The sequence below is a fragment of the Schistocerca americana genome, chromosome 4, assembly GCF_021461395.2.
Source record: "Schistocerca americana isolate TAMUIC-IGC-003095 chromosome 4, iqSchAmer2.1, whole genome shotgun sequence".
NCBI lineage: Eukaryota > Metazoa > Arthropoda > Insecta > Orthoptera > Acrididae > Schistocerca > Schistocerca americana.
Window position 1 is genome coordinate 639934490 of NC_060122.1, and position 20415 is coordinate 639954904.

The window sequence follows — 20415 nt, forward strand, 5'->3', positions numbered from 1 at the left end:
ACGCTAAACTCATTAGTTGGCACACCTGTCGCCAGGAGTGACAACAAATCTCAAAACGAAGCAAGGTTCCGATTCCGACTGGTGCAATGTGCTATTGTGCATGTGTAAAAATTATATGCACGTCATGTAAACGCCTAAGAGAAATGAATTAATTGAAATGGACATTCGACAGCGTCTACCTGTTCATGGAAGTTTCTCGTAATTTGAAGTACTCTTAACACCTTTCAAAGTTCCTAACTGGTAATGAGTTTGTTGAAAATTATTTCTGAGATGTGGTGATAACAATCTATACATCAGAATTACTACCTCACTGAAACAAAATAATTTTTAAAACAAAATTGTGGAACAATCACAATTCGCATGCAACTTCCTCTTATTAACGGTTACACTCGTCAGATGTGCTCATCTACAAAACTTTAGTATTGTATTATACTGTTCTATCGATCCTCGTCATCATTTTTGTACATAAGTACAAACTGATGTGGGACAAGACAATACCATGAAAAGATGAGTCAACATGAATTAATGCCATGATTATGAACTGTATATTGATTACAAATATAAAGGAAATTCCATAAAAAAGCTCCAAGCAAATTATTGCTTACATAGAATTATACTTAGTCTTTTTATTTCAAACTGTGATTAAACTCCAAGAAAGATATATTGATGGATATCCTCAGTAAGAACGGCCAGACGTTAAATGTATCTGCCTGCAGAGCCGACTTCAAGGCCTGCGGTAGCTAAAAAATGACTTTTGTCGAGTAATGGCGAGAAGACAGGTGTCGTGATCACAATCTTGCAGAACCCTGCAGAACGCTACGTAACCTTGCAGAAAACGTTACTGCATAACGCTGAGTATTTGCAGTTAGGTAAGACGTTTGGCAAGGAACTCCAGATGTGGCGAGCAGGAGGGGAAGTGAGTGCGACGCTAGGGAGGGGAGAAACACTAGGCGGGGTCATTATGAAGGTGGGGACGCAGCGAGGAATGCTTACCAGCATACACTTGGTCGCAGTTCTCACGTGGAAGCGGCCGGGAGCGAAACCGTAAAAGCAATACTGCAGCATGGCCAGAAAAGTTGACATCAAGTACACGCAGGTGAGTGCCGGCAGTCATCTGACATTCTAGTACAGTGTGAAGGCGAAACAAGGGTATAGACCAAAAGTGTGTTGTGGGAGCTCGCTACTGTACGTCAGGAGATACGTACATTTATTTTTATAAGTACCTGTACGGAAAGAAATGTGGCCGCTCAGTAATGCGCTGGGTTCCCATGAGTCTGGTTTTTACAGAACTGTTCAGTATTTCAGTCCTCTGTTTGGTGTTCTGTACCGAGGTATATGTGATTCGTTATGTTTAGATTTCCATTCATGTCACTAATTTATTTACTAATTTGCAAAATCAAGTCAATACCTGAGTGTCGTTATGCTATAAGCAGAATCATGCGTTCGTTGTAATTTGAAATTTAGAACAAGCAACAACTTTTACCAAAAAATTGCAGGTACCGGTAAAAAAAACTTCTTGGAACCTGTAACTAGCGACAACATATATAATTTTTATGTTTAATAAATGTTACATTTTGTTCACTGTCATCTCAGCAAATCCTTTCGCTAGGCAATTCTTCGGTATTTTGCCACTTTAATCTGGCTACCGTACGAAATCGTAAGAGACAAGATTTTCAGTATCCAAGTAAATACCGAATCAGTGCCCTAAACAAGAAGGTACCTGTACTGCTGTTAATGTGTTTCTCGTTTTTTCTACTTCACAAGAGAATGAAGTGAGGAAAGAGCGAGCGCGTGTTCCCTTAAATGCCTTACTCGCCCCTTGTTTCCTCTTGTGGCCCTTGTACGAGATACACGATGGATACGGCAAAATCGGTTTGCTGCCTGACTCGGTACCGCTATTGGTTATTCAGACTCTCGTGAAAAGGATGTCGGCTCTTCGAAGTTCAGACGCTATTCCTCTCACTGACAGAACAGACCGGTCACAGCTCACTTCGAGTTTCTTTCTATCTAGGTATTTAATTCGACCTTATAAAGATATCACACCTTCGAGAGTGGTGTTCATGACAAGTTACACAAGGCTTCACAGTATGACGCCGGGGAAGTCGGTACCGGCATGACAAAACCTAGCGTTATAACACTAATGTTGTACTGAACACTATCATGTACTGTCTCATGAGCATTTCCATCACAAATAAAACAAGTTGTTACTCGTTAAGGACGCAACAAGTGGATGTTTTGTCTAACTCTTTCCTTAGTTTCCTGCATATACTCTACAATTGAAGCAAACAAGCAGATATCTTTAATTCATCATGATATGAACAGAGAAGACTTATCTGCTGTTTATAAAAGTATGGTACTGATATAAATTTCGGCATTAGTATCCACAAAACAATGGTCATCATTTTGTTACTGTCGTCCCTCGAAAATTGAAAAACTAAGTCGGAATACAAGAAGCTATGGCTGAATATCAAAAGTAATGGAAATTTCTTGCAATTTTTTTTTACATTTTCCATAGATCATGAATACGACATTTCGTAACGATGTGGAATGTGTCACTTTAACAAAAGGTTTCTTTAAACAGAATTGTTAATTAATTTTTTTACAGTTACTGCTTCATATCTAAAAATTTGTCTGTTGAGTAGGTGTAGTCATTCAGAAATTCTTTTAATTTGTTTTTAAATGTTGGTTGGCTACCTGTCAACTTTTACTGCTATTTGACAAATAACCAAAGATTTTTTGTGGCAGCATAATTCACCCCTTTCTGTGCCACAGATTTGGCCCACAATAGTGAAGAACATCCTTTCTTCTAGTGCTGTAGTTATGCATTTCGCTGTTTGTTTTTTTTTTTTTTTTTTTTTTTTTTTTTAAATTGCGATGGATTATTAACAACAAATTTCATAGATGAATATATGTATTGCGAAGGTACTGTGAATATCCCGAGTTCCTTAAATAAATGTCTACAAGGTGATCTTTGGTGGGCTCCAGTTATTATTCTGATTACACACTTTTGTGCAATGAATACTTTTTCTCTTAATGATGAATTACACCAAAATATGATGCCATATGAAAGCAATGAATGGAAACAGACATAGGAGCCTAATTTACTGACACGTTTCTCACCAAAATTTCCAATAACCCTAATACAGGGCTTAACAACTGGCCTGTTTTGAGCGCGAGTACTCGCGTCTGCTCAGGCACGTGCTCGCGAGCAGCTGTAAGGTCGCAGAGAAGAGAGGGAGGGGAAATGCGCGCCCACGTTTGAATAGGGCCGCAGCGTGCCTATTGAATTCGCGCCGACTGTGTAACGTTTAAAGTACTACGAACAGCTCTTAACAGTCACTTCGCTGCTTAAGAATCATGTGAAGTCGCCGTTGTGTAACCCCAACCATGCTTTCGCAGTTCAACCCCCATTGGGAGGAATTGTATCTGTTTACTGAAAAAGATGGTGTTGCAAAATGTATAGTATGTCACAAAACGCTGAATTCTTTTACGAAATTTAATTTGCAGCGACATTATATGTCGCACCACGCGAAAGACTACGGACGTGGAAAATGTGATTGAGCAGATCGTGCACAGGAAGTTATTAAACTTAAAAGAAAGCTATCCGAAGAAGATCTGGACGACGAAGAAAAATCAACTGAGGCAGCTCTGAGTGGGTTACAAAATTGCTTTGCTTTTAGCAAAATCCCTGCGCCCCTTCACTGATGGCGATTTAATAAAAGAATGTTTGGTAGTTGCAGCGGAACATTTGTGTCCATCTCAAGTTGAACAGTTTCGGATTGTGCCATTATCTAACATGACCATTATGCGTCGCATACAGGACATGGCAGACGACGTCCAGAGCCAGCTTGCAAATATCTGTAAAGATTTAATGGCGTATTCTCTAGCTCTGGACGAAAGTGCTGATATCACTGGAACAGCGCAGCTTGCCATATATATTAGAGGTGTTAATAGAGATCTTCAGTTGAGGGAGGAGCTGCTCGATGTAGTAGCCATGAAGAACACTACAACCGGAGGTGATATTTTATGTAGTGTTGAAGAAAGTGTTGAAAATATAGGATTGTCGTGGAATTCTTTAGTTTCAGTGTCTACAGATGGTAGAGGCATACACTAAGCTAATAAAATTATGTGGCAGGTGTACATTCTCCTTTATTTGTTTCATTTGTCACAGTAATAATTCGTGAGTGATATCCCTGCAGGTGGCCACGGATTTACATTGACTGGCGGCAGCTGTTGTGTACCCCACGTGACTCTCCCCACTCTCCGCTCTGGTCCGGTAGTGGGGGTAGCGTGCTTGCTCTGCTGCTCCGTGCTCGCGCCTTGCTGCTCACAGCTTGCTCCGCGAGCACGTATGTTGTGAAGCCCTGCCCTAATAGCATAAGCAGCTGAACCTAACCATTTCAGCAGATCATCAATGTGTCTCTTCCAATTCAATTTCTCATCAGTATACCCATCCTGAAATTTTGAATATTCAGCCTTAGCAACAGACTTCTGTTCATAGACTATATTTATCAGTGGTGTTATGCCGTTTACTGCACAGAATTGTGTACGTTGTGTTTTCTCAAAATTTAGTGAGAGTCCATTTGCAGAGAACCTCTTAATAATTTTCTGAGAGACATCATTTGCGATTTCTTCAGCTTATTCTTGTTTGTTGGGTGTGATTACAATACCTGTATCGTCAGTAAAATGAACTAGCTTTGCATCTTCATAAATATAGAGGGGCAAATCATTAATATACGTTAAGAACAATAAGGGACCCAAGAGTGAACCCTGTGGAACACCATGCTTGATACCTCCCAAGTTAGAGGACTCTGCTGATTTTTGCAGGCTTCTGCACTGTTAATTTCAACCTTCTGCATTCTTCCAGTTAAATATGAATTAAACCATTTGTACACTGTCCCACACATACCACACTACTTAAGCTTATTTAGAAGAATTTCATGATTCACACAATCAAAAGCCTTTGATAGATCACAAAATATCCCAATGGCCGATGTTCAGCTATTCAGTGCATTTAAGGGGATACAGACTCGCCTATCCTTGCAATGTTAAAATATGCCTACTATAGGGAACATTTTCTCACAAACTACCGGAGACAGAGAGATAAAATTTTTACCGTATGTGCATTGATATGTTAAGAACAATAAGGGGCCCAAGACTGAACCCTATGGGACACCATGCTTGATATCTCGCCAGTTAGAGGACTCTGCTGATTTTTGCAGGCTACTGTACTGTTAATTTAACCTTCCGCATTCTTCCAGTTAAATATGAATTTAATGCACTGTCCCACACATACCACAATACTTAAGCTTATCTAGAAGAATTTCATGATTCACACAGTCAAAAGCCTTTGATAGGTCACAAAATATCCCAATGGGTGATGTTCAGCTATTCAGTGCATTTAATATTTGGGCAGGGAAAGCATATACAGCATTTTATGTTGAAAAGCCTTTCTGAAAACCAAACTGACATTTTCTTATTACTTCATTTTTACAAATATGTGATGCTACTCATGAATACATTACTTTTTGAAGAGTTTTGGATAATGCTGTCAGAAGTGAGATTGGGCGGTAGTTGGTAACTTCAGACCCATCTCCTTTGTATGCAATGGTTTAACAATAGCGTACGTCAGTCTGCCTGGAAAAAAGTGCCTTGTTTCAGTGATCTGCGGCTAAGAATCCCACTTACCTGTCGGGAATAAGCTTTTAGTACTCCATTGGAAATACCATCAATTCTGTGTGAGCTTTTACTTTTGAGTGAATTTATTATTTTCCTAATCTCATCAGGAGAGATGGGTTGAATTTCAATTTTATCAAACTGCATAGGTATTGCCTCTTCCATATACTGCCTTGCATTTTCTAATGAAAAGCTGGATCATATTTTCTCCACAACACTTAAAAATTATTATTAAACATGTTTTCTACTTCTGACTTCCTGTTAACAAACTTTTCATTGAATTTGATGGAAATACAGTCTTCCTGTGCTCTCAGTTGCCCTCTTTCTGCTCTCAGTTGCCCTCTTTCCCTTTTAACAATATTGGAAATTGTTTTAATTTTATTATCAGATGTGCTAATCTCAGACATAATGCACATACTTCTGGACTTTTTAAAAACTTTTCTTAATAGAGGGCAATAGTTTTTATAATGTTTCACTGTTTCTGGATCATAACTCCTCCTAGCTATAAGATACATTTCCCTTTTCTGCTTAGAAGATATTTTTATCCCTTTAGTAAGCCATGGATAGATGGTTTCTTACAATTATATTTCAATGTTTTCTTAGGGTAACTGTTTTCAAATATACTCACAAAGGTATCATGAAATAGGTTAAATTTTAAATTGGTGTCAGCTTCCGTGTACACTTCATCCCAGTCTAACTGTTTACCTTTCCCAAAAACTTGCAATTGTTAATTCATTAATTTAATGCACTATTTTGGAGGACTGTTTTGCATTACTGTATAGAGCTATGTCGTATACTGTAACCAGCTGTGCATCATGATTAGAAAGACCATTCTTAACACGAAAAGTTTTTATTTGATTAAATTTCTCTTGATTTATAAAAACTTTTATCTGTCAGTGTGCTGCTTTCGTTTACCACCCCAGCAGGAAAATCAATAACTGATAGCAAATTGAAAGAATCAAGTAATACTTCAAGGTCAAGCTTTCTATTGAACTCTTTCAGAAACTCTACATTGAAATCCCACAAACAATAATTTGCTTCCCTCTGCCTGACAGATAGCACAACAAAAAATCCAAGTTTTTTGGAAATAGATGAAAATTTTCCAGTAGGGACCTATACATGCCTACATTTATAAAAGTACCTTTATTTATTTTAAGTTCAGATGCACGTTCTTCTATATGTTGCTCTACACAAAAATTTTTAGTTTCCAAATTTTTCACACTATGACAGATTGTAAATTATATGGAAACTCCTCCTCTCTCCATAGCATCACTACTTAGATGTGCTGAAAGCTTATATCAACTTACATTTACCATATACGTACCTGTGACTATATGATGTTAGGACAGGCATAGTACGTCTACTCTACCCTCAATTTCTAAATCTTCTAAACAAACAAGAAGCTCATCTACTCTGTTTTTTAATCCCCTGATATTCTGATGCAATATACTAACACTACTTTTCACTGTGATTTTATGAGAATCTTGTTACGTACTAACATTATGTTTAACTCTACTGTTATGAGAACTTTGTGACATTTTAGCATCTCTAGTACCTACCTATCTGAGCTTCTCATTAAGCTTAATTTGAATCAGTGTTGGATGATTGGACACTGACCTGAGCCTAAAAAAGAGGTACTGCCATGAGTTGCAGTCCCCCTGCCCCCCCCCCCCCAAATATTTTGCTGTAAATCTGAGGATTGCATTATTATTTTAAAAATACAAAAACTATTTAAAAAATGAATAATGATATGTAGGGCTACATAAAAACACTACAGATAATGTAGTATATCATAAAAAGGGAAGCTAACAAAAACGAAAAAGGGTACAAACCCAGCAGAAACTACAAAATGTATCCAACAGCAACTTCCTTGTATAGCTGAAAATGTAATATAAACTAAATTCACTGCAAATTAGCAACCAATGGTAAGCAAAATCAACACCTTAATGAGTCTTTTACTCTGCAGCAGGGTGTGCTCTGTTTCAAAACTTCCTGGAGATTAAAATTGTGTGCTGGTCCAGTACTTGAACTGGAACCTTCTGCAATGTTTTGAATGTAAGAGAGATGTATCATCAGAAGTAGAGCCGAGAGGATATGTTGTAGGTTGTGCCTGAATAACTCAGTTCATATGGGCATTGCCTGCAGAAGACAAGGCTCTAGTTCAAGTCTTGGTCTGCTACCCAGCTTTAATCTGCCAGTAAATTTCAAAATAAAAACTTGTAATTTATTGATGTTTGTCATTTATATTAGGAGGGGACGAAATCTTATGTTGCAGGAATTTATGGTATAACAAGCATTGTCTCGCAATTCCCCTTCCAGAATAAAATTGAGCCTTAAGCTCATCTTTGTAACTGCTCAACACAATCAGGCATCTCGTATGTGTGCAATATTTCATGCTTCTAAGCAGTGGAGGATACAGGAAAACCACATGGATGGGCTGCTAAGATATCTTGAGCTATCTTCACTTTTACCATAATAAAAAAAATAATCAAGTCACATACATAGCTTAAGAAAGTTTTATTTGAACTGATTATACGTATATACAAGACAATGCCATCTTATGATATAAAAAGTTGCGATTGTGGTTCCCTTCCATAAATGATGAATTATGGAATGGCCGCAACTTTTCTTCTAGGTATGTGTTAGCTATCTATGTGCCAGACAGAAATGTATAAAATATGATGACGTGGACATGCGAGCTCTGTAGGACAGTACAACTACTCGATAACTCGATTCAGTTGAGTCGACTGATGAAATAAACGAATGAATAGTGTGTGGGGTGACTGGCAGAAGTGGTGCAGGTGGCAATGAGGGTGGCCCCACAAGGGGTGGGGGTGGGGGGGGTGGGGGAGGGGTGGGGGGGAGGCACCCTCCTCCATAAGTACCCACCACTGCTCCTAAGTGACCTATTTTGTGTATACATTCAATCCTCTATTATGGAATCTCGTTTGAGGGAACAAGTGCTGGGAATGTACAACTGTCTTCAAGGTACAGAAAAGTGCTATACAAATAATAATGAGCCGTAACAATAGGGTCCATTGTATTGATTCATTCAGAAAGCTAGAAATACTGACTGTCCCACATGAATACATCTTTGAGACTAAAATGTACACAAGATCATGTAACTAATGAGGAGGTACTGAATAGAATTGGGGAGAAGAGGAATTTGTGGCACAACTTGACTAAAAGAAGGGATCAGTTGGTAGGACACGTTCTGAGGCATCAAAGGATCACCAATTTAGAGTTGGAGGGAAGCGTGGAGGGTAAAAATCGAAGAGGGAGACCAAGAGATGAATACACTAAGCAGATTCAGAAGGATGTAGGGTGCAGTAGTTACTTGAAGATGAAGAAACTTGCACAGGATAGAGTAGCATGGGGAGCTGCATCAAGCCAGTCTCTGGACTGAAGACCACAACACAAGACTAATTATAAGAACTACAAAAATTGTAAGAATCATTGTATGTTTATTTAATAAGAAACACTCTACCTCCTGCTTCCACACATCCCCAGAGCCTGTGGTCCATATTTTTGTCGTACATTGCAGAAAACACCTGGTGTGTTCCATATTTGATGAAATTCATTTGGGATATGATCCCTCAGATCATCAACACTGCGCATAGGAGTTTAATGCACCAAAGGAAAAAAAGTCCATGGAGTTCAAATCGGGCAGGCTATGCAGTGGATGCCCCACAACTAATATGCTAGTTTAGAAACTGATTATCAGGATACTGGTAAACTACCTGTGTAATGTGAGGTAGACCACCACCATGCATAAATCACTTTCACTGCATAAAGTATAGAGATACATCATCAAGTAAATACAGTTACTCTTGTCTGAGAAACTGCAAATTCATTTGTCCAGTAAGACATTGTGGAAAGAAGTGAGGGCCAATGAGATGATCATGAATGATTCCACCCCACTTGTTGAGGCTGAATTTCTGTTGATGTCTGTCGTGTCACACTTCTTGAGGGTTTTCACAAGCCCAGATGGGATTATTATCATAACAGAAGATCCCACCATGTGAAATCTAACCTAACTATATAAGCTACATTCTAAGAACTTCAGAAACACAGCACATAACATGTGTTAATACAAAGCTAATCTAGGCTGAAAGTGAACCTCATTTAATTCTTACACTGACTGAAGATAATATGGTTCCTGAAGATTTTTACGTAGGATATTACAGACTGTCTTGTGAATAAAACCTTCCCTTTTCACAATGCTCCTTGTACTAGTTGATGAAGCATCATCCACAGTGTAAAGTACTTGTTCTTCAAACTCAGGCATTCATTCACTTGCATGGCCTCCCACCATCTGCAACTCTCTTCTCAAATGACCCTGCCTTTTGCAAACATTGGTCAAATCATACAAAAATTCTTGCACAAAGTAATTGCCTGCCGGGGTAACATTCAGAATGAAGTTGATGTGCTATTTATTCATTCCCATCTGTTAGGCAGTACATGTTGTGCATGTATGTCATTTCAGACATTGAATGCATCATTCTGATGGAATTTACTCTAAAACAGAACAAATGACAATCAGAAAAACAAAATAAATGCTATGAGCAACTGTAGAATGAAAAGTGAGTAAAAGTGCACATTTGAGGAAAATTATGCAACCACACACAGGGAATTCCTTTTATACCTTACCAATGAAGGATTTTTGGACCTATGTGCGTATGATCTTTCTGTAAACAAAGATGATGTGACTTACCAAATGAAAGTGCTGGCAGGTCGACAGACACACAAACAAACACAAACATACACACAAAATTCAAGCTTCCGCAACAAACTGTTGCCTCATCAGGAAAGAGGGAAGGAGAGGGAAAGACAAAAGGATGTGGGTTTTAAGGGAGAGGGTAAGGAGTCATTCCAATCCCGGGAGCGGAAAGACTTACCTTAGGGGGGAAAAAAGGAAAAAGGACGGGTATACACTCACACACACACACATATTCATCCACTCATATACAGACACAAGCAGACATATTTAAAGACAAAGAGTTTGGGCAGAGATGTCATTCGAGGCAGAAGTGCAGAGGCAAAGATGTTGTTGAATGACAGGTGAGGTATGAGTGGCAGCAACTTGAAATTAGCGGAGATTGAGGCCTGGTGGATAACGGGAAGAGAGGATATATTGAAGAGCAAGTTCCCATCTCCAGAGTTCGGATAGGTTGGTGTTAGTGGGAAGTATCCAGATAACCCCGACGGTGTAACACTGTGCCAAGATGTGCTGGCCGTGCACCAAGGCATGTTTAGCCACAAGGTGATCCTCATTACCAACAAACACTGTCTGCCTGTGTCCATTCATGCAAATGGACAGTTTGTTGCTGGTCATTCCACATAGAATGCGTCACAGTGTAGGCAGGTCAGTTGGTAGATCACGTGGGTGCTTTCACACGTGGCTCTGCCTTTGATCGTGTACACCTTCCGGGTTACAGGACTGGAGCAGGTGGTGGTGGGAGGGTGCATGGGACAGGTTTTACACCGGGGGCGGTTACAAGGGTAGGAGCCAGAGGGTAGGGAAGGTGGTTTGGGGATTTCATAGGGATGAACTAAGAGGTTACGAAGGTTCGGAGGACGGCGGAAAGACACTCTTGGTGGAGTGGGGAGGATTTCATGAAGGATGGATCTCATTTCAGGGCAGGATTTGAGGAAGTCGTATCCCTGCTGGAGAGCCACATTCAGAATCTGATCCAGTCCTGGAAAGTATCCTGTCACAAGTGGGGCCTTTTGTGGTTCTTCTGTGGGAGGTTCTTGGTTTGAGAGGATGAGGAAGTGGCTCTGGTTATTTGCTTCTGTACCAGGTCGGGAGGGTAGTTGCGGGATGCGAAAGCTGTTGTCAGGTTGTTGGTGTAATGCTTCAGGAATTCCGGACTGGAGCAGATCCGTTTGCCACGAAGACCTAGGCTGTAGGGAAGGGACCGTTTGATGTGGAATGGGTGGCAGCTGTCGTAATGGAGGTACTGTTGCTTGTTGGTGGGTTTGATGTGGACGGACGTGTGAAGTTGGCCATTGGACAGGTGGAGGTCAACATCAAGGAAAGTGGCATGGGATTTGGAGTAGGACCAGGTGAATCTGATGGAACCAAAGGAGTTGAGGTTGGAGAGGAAATTCTGGACTTCTTCTTCACTGTGAGTCCTCCATCAAAGACACCAACCACTTTCTCGAACGCCTGGAATCCTTACCCAATCCGTTACCCCCAGAAACCATCCTTGTAACCATTGATGCCACTTCCTTATACACCAATATCCCGCACGTCTAGGGCCTCACTGCGATGGAGCACTTCCTTTCACGCCGATCACCTGCCACCCTACCTAAAACCTCTTTCCACATTACCTTAGCCAGCTTCATCCTGAGCCACAACTTCTTCACTTTTGAAGGCCAGACATACCAACAATTAAAGGGAACAGCCATGGGTACCAGGATGGCCCCTTCATACGCCAACCTATTCATGGGTCATTTAGAGGAAGCCTTCTTGGTTACCCAGGCCTGCCAACCCAAAGTTTGGTACAGATTTATTGATGACATCTTCATGATCTGGACTCACAGTGAAGAAGAACTCCAGAATTTCCTCTCCAACCTCAACTCCTTTGGTTCCATCAGATTCACCTGGTCCTACTCCAAATCCCATGCCACTTTCCTTGATGTTGACCTCCACCTGTCCAATGGCCAACTTCACACGTCCGTCCACATCAAACCCACCAACAAGCAACAGTACCTCCATTACGACAGCTGCCACCCATTCCACATCAAACGGTCCCTTCCCTACAGCCTAGGTCTTCGTGGCAAACGAATCTGCTCCAGTCCGGAATCCCTGAAGCATTACACCAACAACCTGACAACAGCTTTCGCATCCCGCAACTACCCTCCCGACCTGGTACAGAAGCAAATAACCAGAGCCACTTCCTCATCCTCTCAAACCAAGAACCTCCCACAGAAGAACCACAAAAGTGCCCCACTTGTGACAGGATACTTTCCAGGACTGGATCAGATTCTGAATGTGGCTCTCCAGCAGGGATACGACTTCCTCAAATCCTGCCCTGAAATGAGATCCATCCTTCATGAAATCCTCCCCACTCCACCAAGAGTGTCTTTCCGCCGTCCACCAAACCTTCGTAACCTCTTAGTTCACCCCTACGAAATCCCCAAACCACCTTCCCTACCCTCTGGCTCCTACCCTTGTAACCGCCCCTGGTGTAAAACCTGTCCCATGCACCCTCCCACCAACACCTACTCCAGTCCTGTAACCCAGAAGGTGTACACGATCAAAGGCAGAGCCACGTGTGAAAGCACCCACGTGATCTACCAACTGACCTGCCTACACTGTGACGCATTCTATGTGGGAATGACCAGCAACAAACTGTCCATTCGCATGAATGGACACAGGCAGACAGTGTTTGTTGGTAATGAGGATCACCCTGTGGCTAAACATGCCTTGGTGCACGGCCAGCACATCTTGGCACAGTGTTACACCGTCGGGGTTATCTGGATACTTCCCACTAACACCAACCTATCCGAACTCTGGAGATGGGAACTTGCTCTTCAATATATCCTCTCTTTCCGTTATCCACCAGGCCTCAATCTCCGCTAATTTCAAGTTGCTGCCACTCATACCTCACCTGTCATTCAACAACATCTTTGCCTCCGCACTTCTGCCTCGACTGACATCTCTGTCCAAACTCTTTGTCTTTAAATATGTCTGCTTGTGTCTGTATATGTGTGGATGGATATGTGTGTGTGTGCGAGTGTATACCCGTCCTTTTTTCCTTTTTTCCCCCCTAAGGTAAGTCTTTCCGCTCCCGGGATTGGAATGACTCCTTACCCTCTCCCTTAAAACCCACATCCTTTCGTCTTTCCCTCTCCTTCCCTCTTTCCTGATGAGGCAACAGTTTGTTGCGAAAGCTTGAATTTTGTGTGTATGTTTGTGTTTGTTTGTGTGTCTGTCGACCCGCCAGCACTTTCATTTGGTAAGTCACATCATCTTTGTTTTTAGATATATTTTTCCTACGTGGAATGTTTCTCTTTATTATAACCTGATCTTTCTGTAACGTTTTTATGTCAAGAATAAATCCAAAACCTGTGTGGCACATATTTTTATACAGCTATACTGTATTGGCAGAGATACTATAGGTCACTTTCTTCTTGAGCCACATCAATGTGTTTCTTTTGATGACAAAAAAATGTCTGCCTTACATGGAGATGAAGCTGTGACACACTACCTTGAAAAACTGAACACTGGTTACTCAGAAACAGAGACCAATCCCCATCCCCAAATTAGTTAATAGTGCAGTCACATACAAATAATGGAGCCAAAAATCATTTGCAGAGAAAACTCTTTGTCATTGTTAGGACCTTCTTGTGCATGCATAGCATAAATTAAAAATCTTACATGCTGAATTTAATTTATTAATTTGAGACAGGCAATTTCTTTTCACTGACAGTGTACATGTTCTCACAGCTACTATCAAAGTGAAATCTACATCTACATTCATTCTCTGCAAACCACTATTTAGTGCATGGCAGAGGGTTATATCCCATTGTAGGCCTACTTGTTATGATGGCCTTTCCCATTCCATTCAAATATGGAATGTGGGAAGAATGAGCACTTAAATGCCTCTGAGCACTCTGTTATTGTTGTAATCTTGTCTTTGTGACATCTATGGGAGTGACATGTATGGAGTTGTAATACATTCCTAGGTTTATCACTTACAGTTAGTTCTAGAAGTCTCCTAACTAGGCTTTCCTGAGGTAGTTTGCATCTGTTTTCAGGCATCTGCCAGTTCAATTCTTTCAGCATCTTTGAGTCAATAGACTCGTGACGATTCTTGTTGTCTTTTGTGTATGCATTCAATGTCTACTGTTAGTCCTATTTGGTATGGTCACACACACCTAAGCAGTATTTCAGGATGGTTCCCACAAGTGTTTTTTTGTGGTCTTCTTTATGCACTAGTTGTGGATGATGATGATGTTTGGTCTGTGGGGCACTCAATTGCATGGTCATCAGTGCCCATACAAAGTCCCAATTTCTGTACACAGTCCAATCTAGCCACTGTCATGAATTGTGATGAAGATGAAATGATGAGGATAACATGGACACCTAGTCTACAGGCAGAGAAAATCCCCAACCCGGCTGGGAACTGAACCCGGGACCCCTTGATCCAGAGTCAGCCATGCTAGCCACTACACCACGAGCTGCGGACTTTACACTGGTTGCATGTCCATAGTATTCAACCAATGAAACACAGTCTGCCATCTGCTTTACCCATGACCAAGACTATGTGATTATGCTATTTCATATCCCTACAATGAAATAATTACTTTCTTTCAGATTGGGGATAGCGCCTGGACACAATGCTCCCTACCCAACATGAGGACAGAGAAGTGTGTGAGATTTATTCCATGTCAGACTGTTTACACTGTATTTCATGTGTCTGAATTTTATTTTTGGTCAACACCAATCAGTTACAGACAGACAAATATAAAGTATGTTTTAAAGCTGTATTTAATGTAAAAGGCATTTCACCAGAATGGACATGATCAAGCAATGTTGGCTTGGTTTACTGTTGGAGAAATGTGCGCAAATAATCATAACCTTACTGACATTCAAAGAATACATTTTCAACTTTCCTGTTTGTATGTCCTAGAGAATTTAATAAGATACAAATAATGGTAACAGTTTTTTTTTCAGCTGTTCATTAACAATGAATTTGTTAATTCAGTTTCTGGGAAGACATTTCCAGTTTATAACCCTGCAAATGAAGAAAAAATTGCAGATGTGTATGAAGGAGACAAGGTAAACACGTATGAATTTACTTTGTTAAATAGGCACCCATTTTCTGAGTTAGAAGGTAGAACAACTCTTTATGGAAATGCATCTGACTTTTGCAGGCAGATGTAGATAAAGCAGTTGCTGCAGCCAAAGAAGCATTCAAGAGGGGTTCAGAATGGAGAACAATGGATGCCTCTAAACGAGCAGTTCTGATGCATAAGGTAAACATGACTATACAGAAATGTTGCAACTCTAAAATTTCTTATCACAACCACCTTTCCTGTACACTTAGTTTTAGTACTTGATAGTTTCCATTGTGCTATACAGTTTACTGATGTATTACTCTTATTTACTCTATAATAAGAGATATCTGCCACAAGGTCACAATAGTGTATACTTATTTCCTTTGAGCTTGTAGCAGTACAGTATTGAACAAACACTATTGAATGTTGGTCCATTAGTATGAGCCTTATGCTGATGGTGAAAAAGAATGTATTGCAGACAATAACTGTTAGAAACATGAATTTTGAGGAGAGAATAACAATGGAACAAAATTGTTTGTGCTAAGACAATTTTAATCGTTTCTTGAAATAAAATTAGATATTTTTTGTTTTTATGGAAACTTGTCAGCTAGGACACAGAACATGATAGCATCCTGTACCAGGACAAGTGTTTTCATTCATCCAAGTCTAAGACAAGCTGTTTAAACATATAGGGTGAAACTTTTTTGTGGTCTTCCATTGAATATCTAAATCAGCTATTACTTACATTTACTGGCTAATATTTTGATAAATAACACTTGAATTTCTAGGCATGCACATAGCTTAATTTTCATGTGATGTTTGTACAGTACAAATACCCTAGAGGGAAGCATCAAAATCTGTTAAATCATGTCACTAAAAAGATTCAAATGGCTGCAAGCACTATGGGACTTAACAACTGAGGTCACCAGTCCCCTAGACATAGAACTACTTAAACCTAACTAACCTAAGGACATCACACACATCCATGCCCGAGGCAGGATTCGAACCTGTAACCTTAGCAGCAGCGCGGTTCCGGACTGAAGCACCTAAAACTGCTCGGTCACAATGGCCAGCAAATCACATTAACAATGCAGTTACTGCAATAATGTTTGCCTGCTGTGACAGTTGAAAATTTGTACCAGACAAGAACTTGAACTCAGCCAGATTTCCTACAAGTCTTGAGCAGATATCTTATCCTAGCAGGTTAATTGGAAATGCAGCAATTGGACATGAGTCTCCCATTATCTGTACTTTGGAATTAAGCTATGACTTACTTTTCTCAATTTCTTATTGTCAAATAAAAACAAAGAATCATAAGAATGGTAATATTATTGTACTGTTGAGGTTGAGTCTGGCAGACTGCATTAGTAATTGTTCTATAACATCATTGATCACAAATTTAAAAGACTGCAGAATGTGTCAGGAGGTAAAAAAAGAAATATAAATTTTTAAAATGCTTTATATGATCCTGAAATTGGTCACCCTATTGTTACACTTCCTTTAAACACACTGCTTCTTTTGTCTGTGTTAGTATTAATGATAACGAATTATGACTACTTGTCTATTCCCAATCTTTATAGGCTTCTTGTATGAAATTCTGAAATACTGTTCCTGGAGAAAGTATGAGTTAGTGTAAATGCTACCTTGATAACATAATTACATTTGCTGTCTGTGCCATATAAGTAAAACTAATGTCAAAGTAAAGACAAAACGAATGAGGAATTCACTATGTTCAGAAGTCAGCATTTTCACATTCATGAATAATGTAAATAACCTACCAAAGTTACTGAAACATTGATGAAAATCTGTAATACAGAGGTCCTAAATCATGATCTGTTAACCAAACTATTTAATTCTATTCTCAAAACTCATTTAACACAAATTCTAAATAATAACAACTGTCTGCAGATTCAAGAAAAGTGAAGCACCCAGAAGGGGAAGAGAAAACAAAATGAAACTTCATAGGTTGAAGGGGTATGTGATGTTATTTTTCACAGAGAACTTGTCAGTATGAGTTCACTCTGCCTCTGGCCTGGTTGTGTGCACGTATTTCCAGAGGAAGGGTGTCATAAAGCCATTGCATGCTCTCTCAATGTAAACTAGCCCACGGCTGTGTAACTGATCATTGATATCCTGAATACTGGCACTGGGATGCAATTGATGTTCAAGATGGTTTCACATGTGCTCTATTGGAGACAGATTTGAGAACGTTGCTGGCTGTGGGAGTACCTTAGCTTCACATAGACAGTTCACAGACACATACCATGTGGGGATGAGCACTGTCCTGTTGAAAAATGGCACCATAACATTGTCACATGAGAGGTAACACATGAGGATGCAGGATGTACATGAAGCACCATTGTACCTTCAGACTTCCCTCAATCACTGCCAGCTACAACCTGAAATTATAACCAATGTCTCCCGACATCAAAATGGCAGGAGAAACACTTCCAAAACATTGGAAGAAGGGGACCTCTCACCCAGTTGCCACTACATTCAACACATTGGAAGAATGGGCTCTCTTGCCCAGTCCCCATCACATTCATTGCCTATGATGGTCATCTGAGGTAGTGCTAAACCATGATTCATTGTTGAATACAGTGCAGCACCAATCATATCAGTAGTCCATGCTTACCAGTCACAGCACCACTCCAAACACTTCTGTTTGTGTTGTGGTGTTAATGGCAGCATACACATGGTAATTCCCTAGTGCAGTTTCTGCTTGTCTCTGAACAGAGATGCGGGATGACACAGAATGTTGCAGGAAGCCCATTACATGGTCTTGGATAGCAGGTGCAAATTTGAAGGGGTTACAACAATGTCCTTGATGGACAACATGGCAATCCTCCCTTGTAGTGATTCAGGTATGATCAGTCAGAACCTTAATGATGAGTGTGCCTGCCTCATACTTACATACTGTTCAACAATGACCACAGTCACAAATGAATACCCCACAAATCTGGATATTGCACAATTTGACCAATCAGCCAGATGGAGATCAACAATGAAGCACCTTTCAAAATCTGTCAGGTGCTAAAAACATTGTCTCACATGAGTATAAGGCACCTCCATGTCCTTCACAGTGATCACTCAACATCTGGTGTTGTTCATGTCCTTTATATACCCTACAAGGCCTGGTGACAACACTAAAAATGAACAACACTTACCTGCACTGGTGGCCATTCTACTTGGTGCAGAAAATTGCAAGTCTAATCATTTACATGCCTACTGATAGTGTGTACATGTACAAAATTACATTGACATCTGACCATGTCCTCTCTGTGCTTCACTTTTTCTGTCAGGCAGTGTAAATACTGTCATTCAGATCTTCTGCTTGGGATGGCAATGGAACGGGGTTGGCAGAAAAGAGTGTTATTCTACAAGAGTATGTTTGCATTACTGCTTGTAATATATTTGGTTAAATTTCAAGACAAGAACATAATTACAGTAAGACAAAGCAATTTACAAAGAAGAGAATGTCCATTATAATTATCCGGGCTGTTATGCCATGGTCAGTTGATGAATTCTGTGTCAATTCCCAACGTTTCATCCCCATCTGCGGAGGACATCTTCAAGGGGGTCTTCCACTGGCTCGCTACTGACTGCAGCTAAGTTCCATGTCTGTGCGCTCCTGCACCGAGGCGTGAAATCACGTGTTTTGAAAACGTCAGTGCAATCAGCCACTGTTGGTTGCCATCGATCGCCGTTTCCATCACCCAGTTGTGGGCAGGTGGTACACATCTTCTTCAACACAGGCATCCATATACCATTTAATTTCATGCCCTCCTCCTTTCGATTGAAATTATTAGGGTGTTTGGCAATTGAAATTGCCAAACACCCTAATAATTTCGCTCGAAAGGAGGAGGGCATGAAATTAAATGGTATATCGATGCCTGCATTGAAGAAGATGTGTACCACCCATCCACTACTGGGTGATGGCAACGGCGATCGATGGCAGTGGACAGCGTCCGATTGCACTGACGTTTTCAAAACACGTGACATCATGCCTCGGCGTGGGGGCGCACAGATATGGAATTTAGCGGCAGTCAGTAACGAGCCAGTGGGTGTACTGGACCTTCCATCTAGCTACAGACCCCCTTGAAGATGTCCTCCGCAGACGGGGATGAAATGTTGAGAATTGACACAGAATTCATCTACCGACCACAGCATAACAGCCCGGATAATTATAATGGACATGACATTTCCGGACGTGAAAGTCTACATTTTAGTATAGAAGACAATGTTTTCTTCTGAAACATGTGGGAATGTCTGTTGTCAGCATTTCACGCATTCTAAAACATAACAAATAATGTGATCAGGCTAATCCTTACTGAACTGGGGATTAGCAGAGTCTTTCATGGACACCTTCATTTCATGTGTAAAATTTCCTGCTATCCAACTGAACATCAGTGTATTAGTAGTTTATTGCTAATATAGTGTGAAGAATTAGGTCTTACAGTGGCTTCTCTTTGTTCCATTTGTTCAGTCGCTGCACATACCTTTTCTCCTTCGTGATGTGATTCATAGGGCAGTATGGACAAGTAGATGAATTAGTATGTGTAAACATGTTTCATACCCACAAGGGTTCTCACTCATGATAGGATGTATGGCGAATTGTCCAGAAATATGCAAATGAAATTTTTAATTTCAGTAGAAGCATGATTTATGTTTAACAAAGTAACTCTAATTCTTTCCTGTCATGATTCTAGTTAGCAGACTTGATGATGAGGGATATTCAGTACTTGACAGTTCTACGAGTAATGGAAGGAGGGAAGGTCTCTTCAGCCTCTTATTCGGAAGTAGTATATGCTGCTGATACTCTGCGTTATGCTGCTGGTTGGGCTGACAAAATTCATGGTCAGACCATCCCCACAGGTATGCACATTTAGTACAAAAAGAGGGAGCAAGTAGTGTGCTCTGTGCTCATGCTGAACAAGATTCGTAGCA

General features: G+C 40.4%; 1 protein-coding gene across 1 annotated transcript in view; it reads left to right on the top strand.

Annotated features, from left to right (window-relative positions):
• The first annotated feature begins 984 nt into the window (after positions 1 to 984).
• The window catches only part of LOC124613159 (aldehyde dehydrogenase 1A1-like), a 91774-nt gene continuing 72343 nt past the window's right edge, over positions 985 to 20415 (top strand). The window contains exons 1-4 of the mRNA XM_047141786.1: positions 985 to 1096; positions 15365 to 15469; positions 15565 to 15666; positions 20178 to 20343. Of these exons, the coding sequence (XP_046997742.1) occupies positions 1064 to 1096; positions 15365 to 15469; positions 15565 to 15666; positions 20178 to 20343 (406 nt within the window). The 5' untranslated portion in view covers positions 985 to 1063. The remainder of the gene's footprint in view (positions 1097 to 15364; positions 15470 to 15564; positions 15667 to 20177; positions 20344 to 20415) is intronic.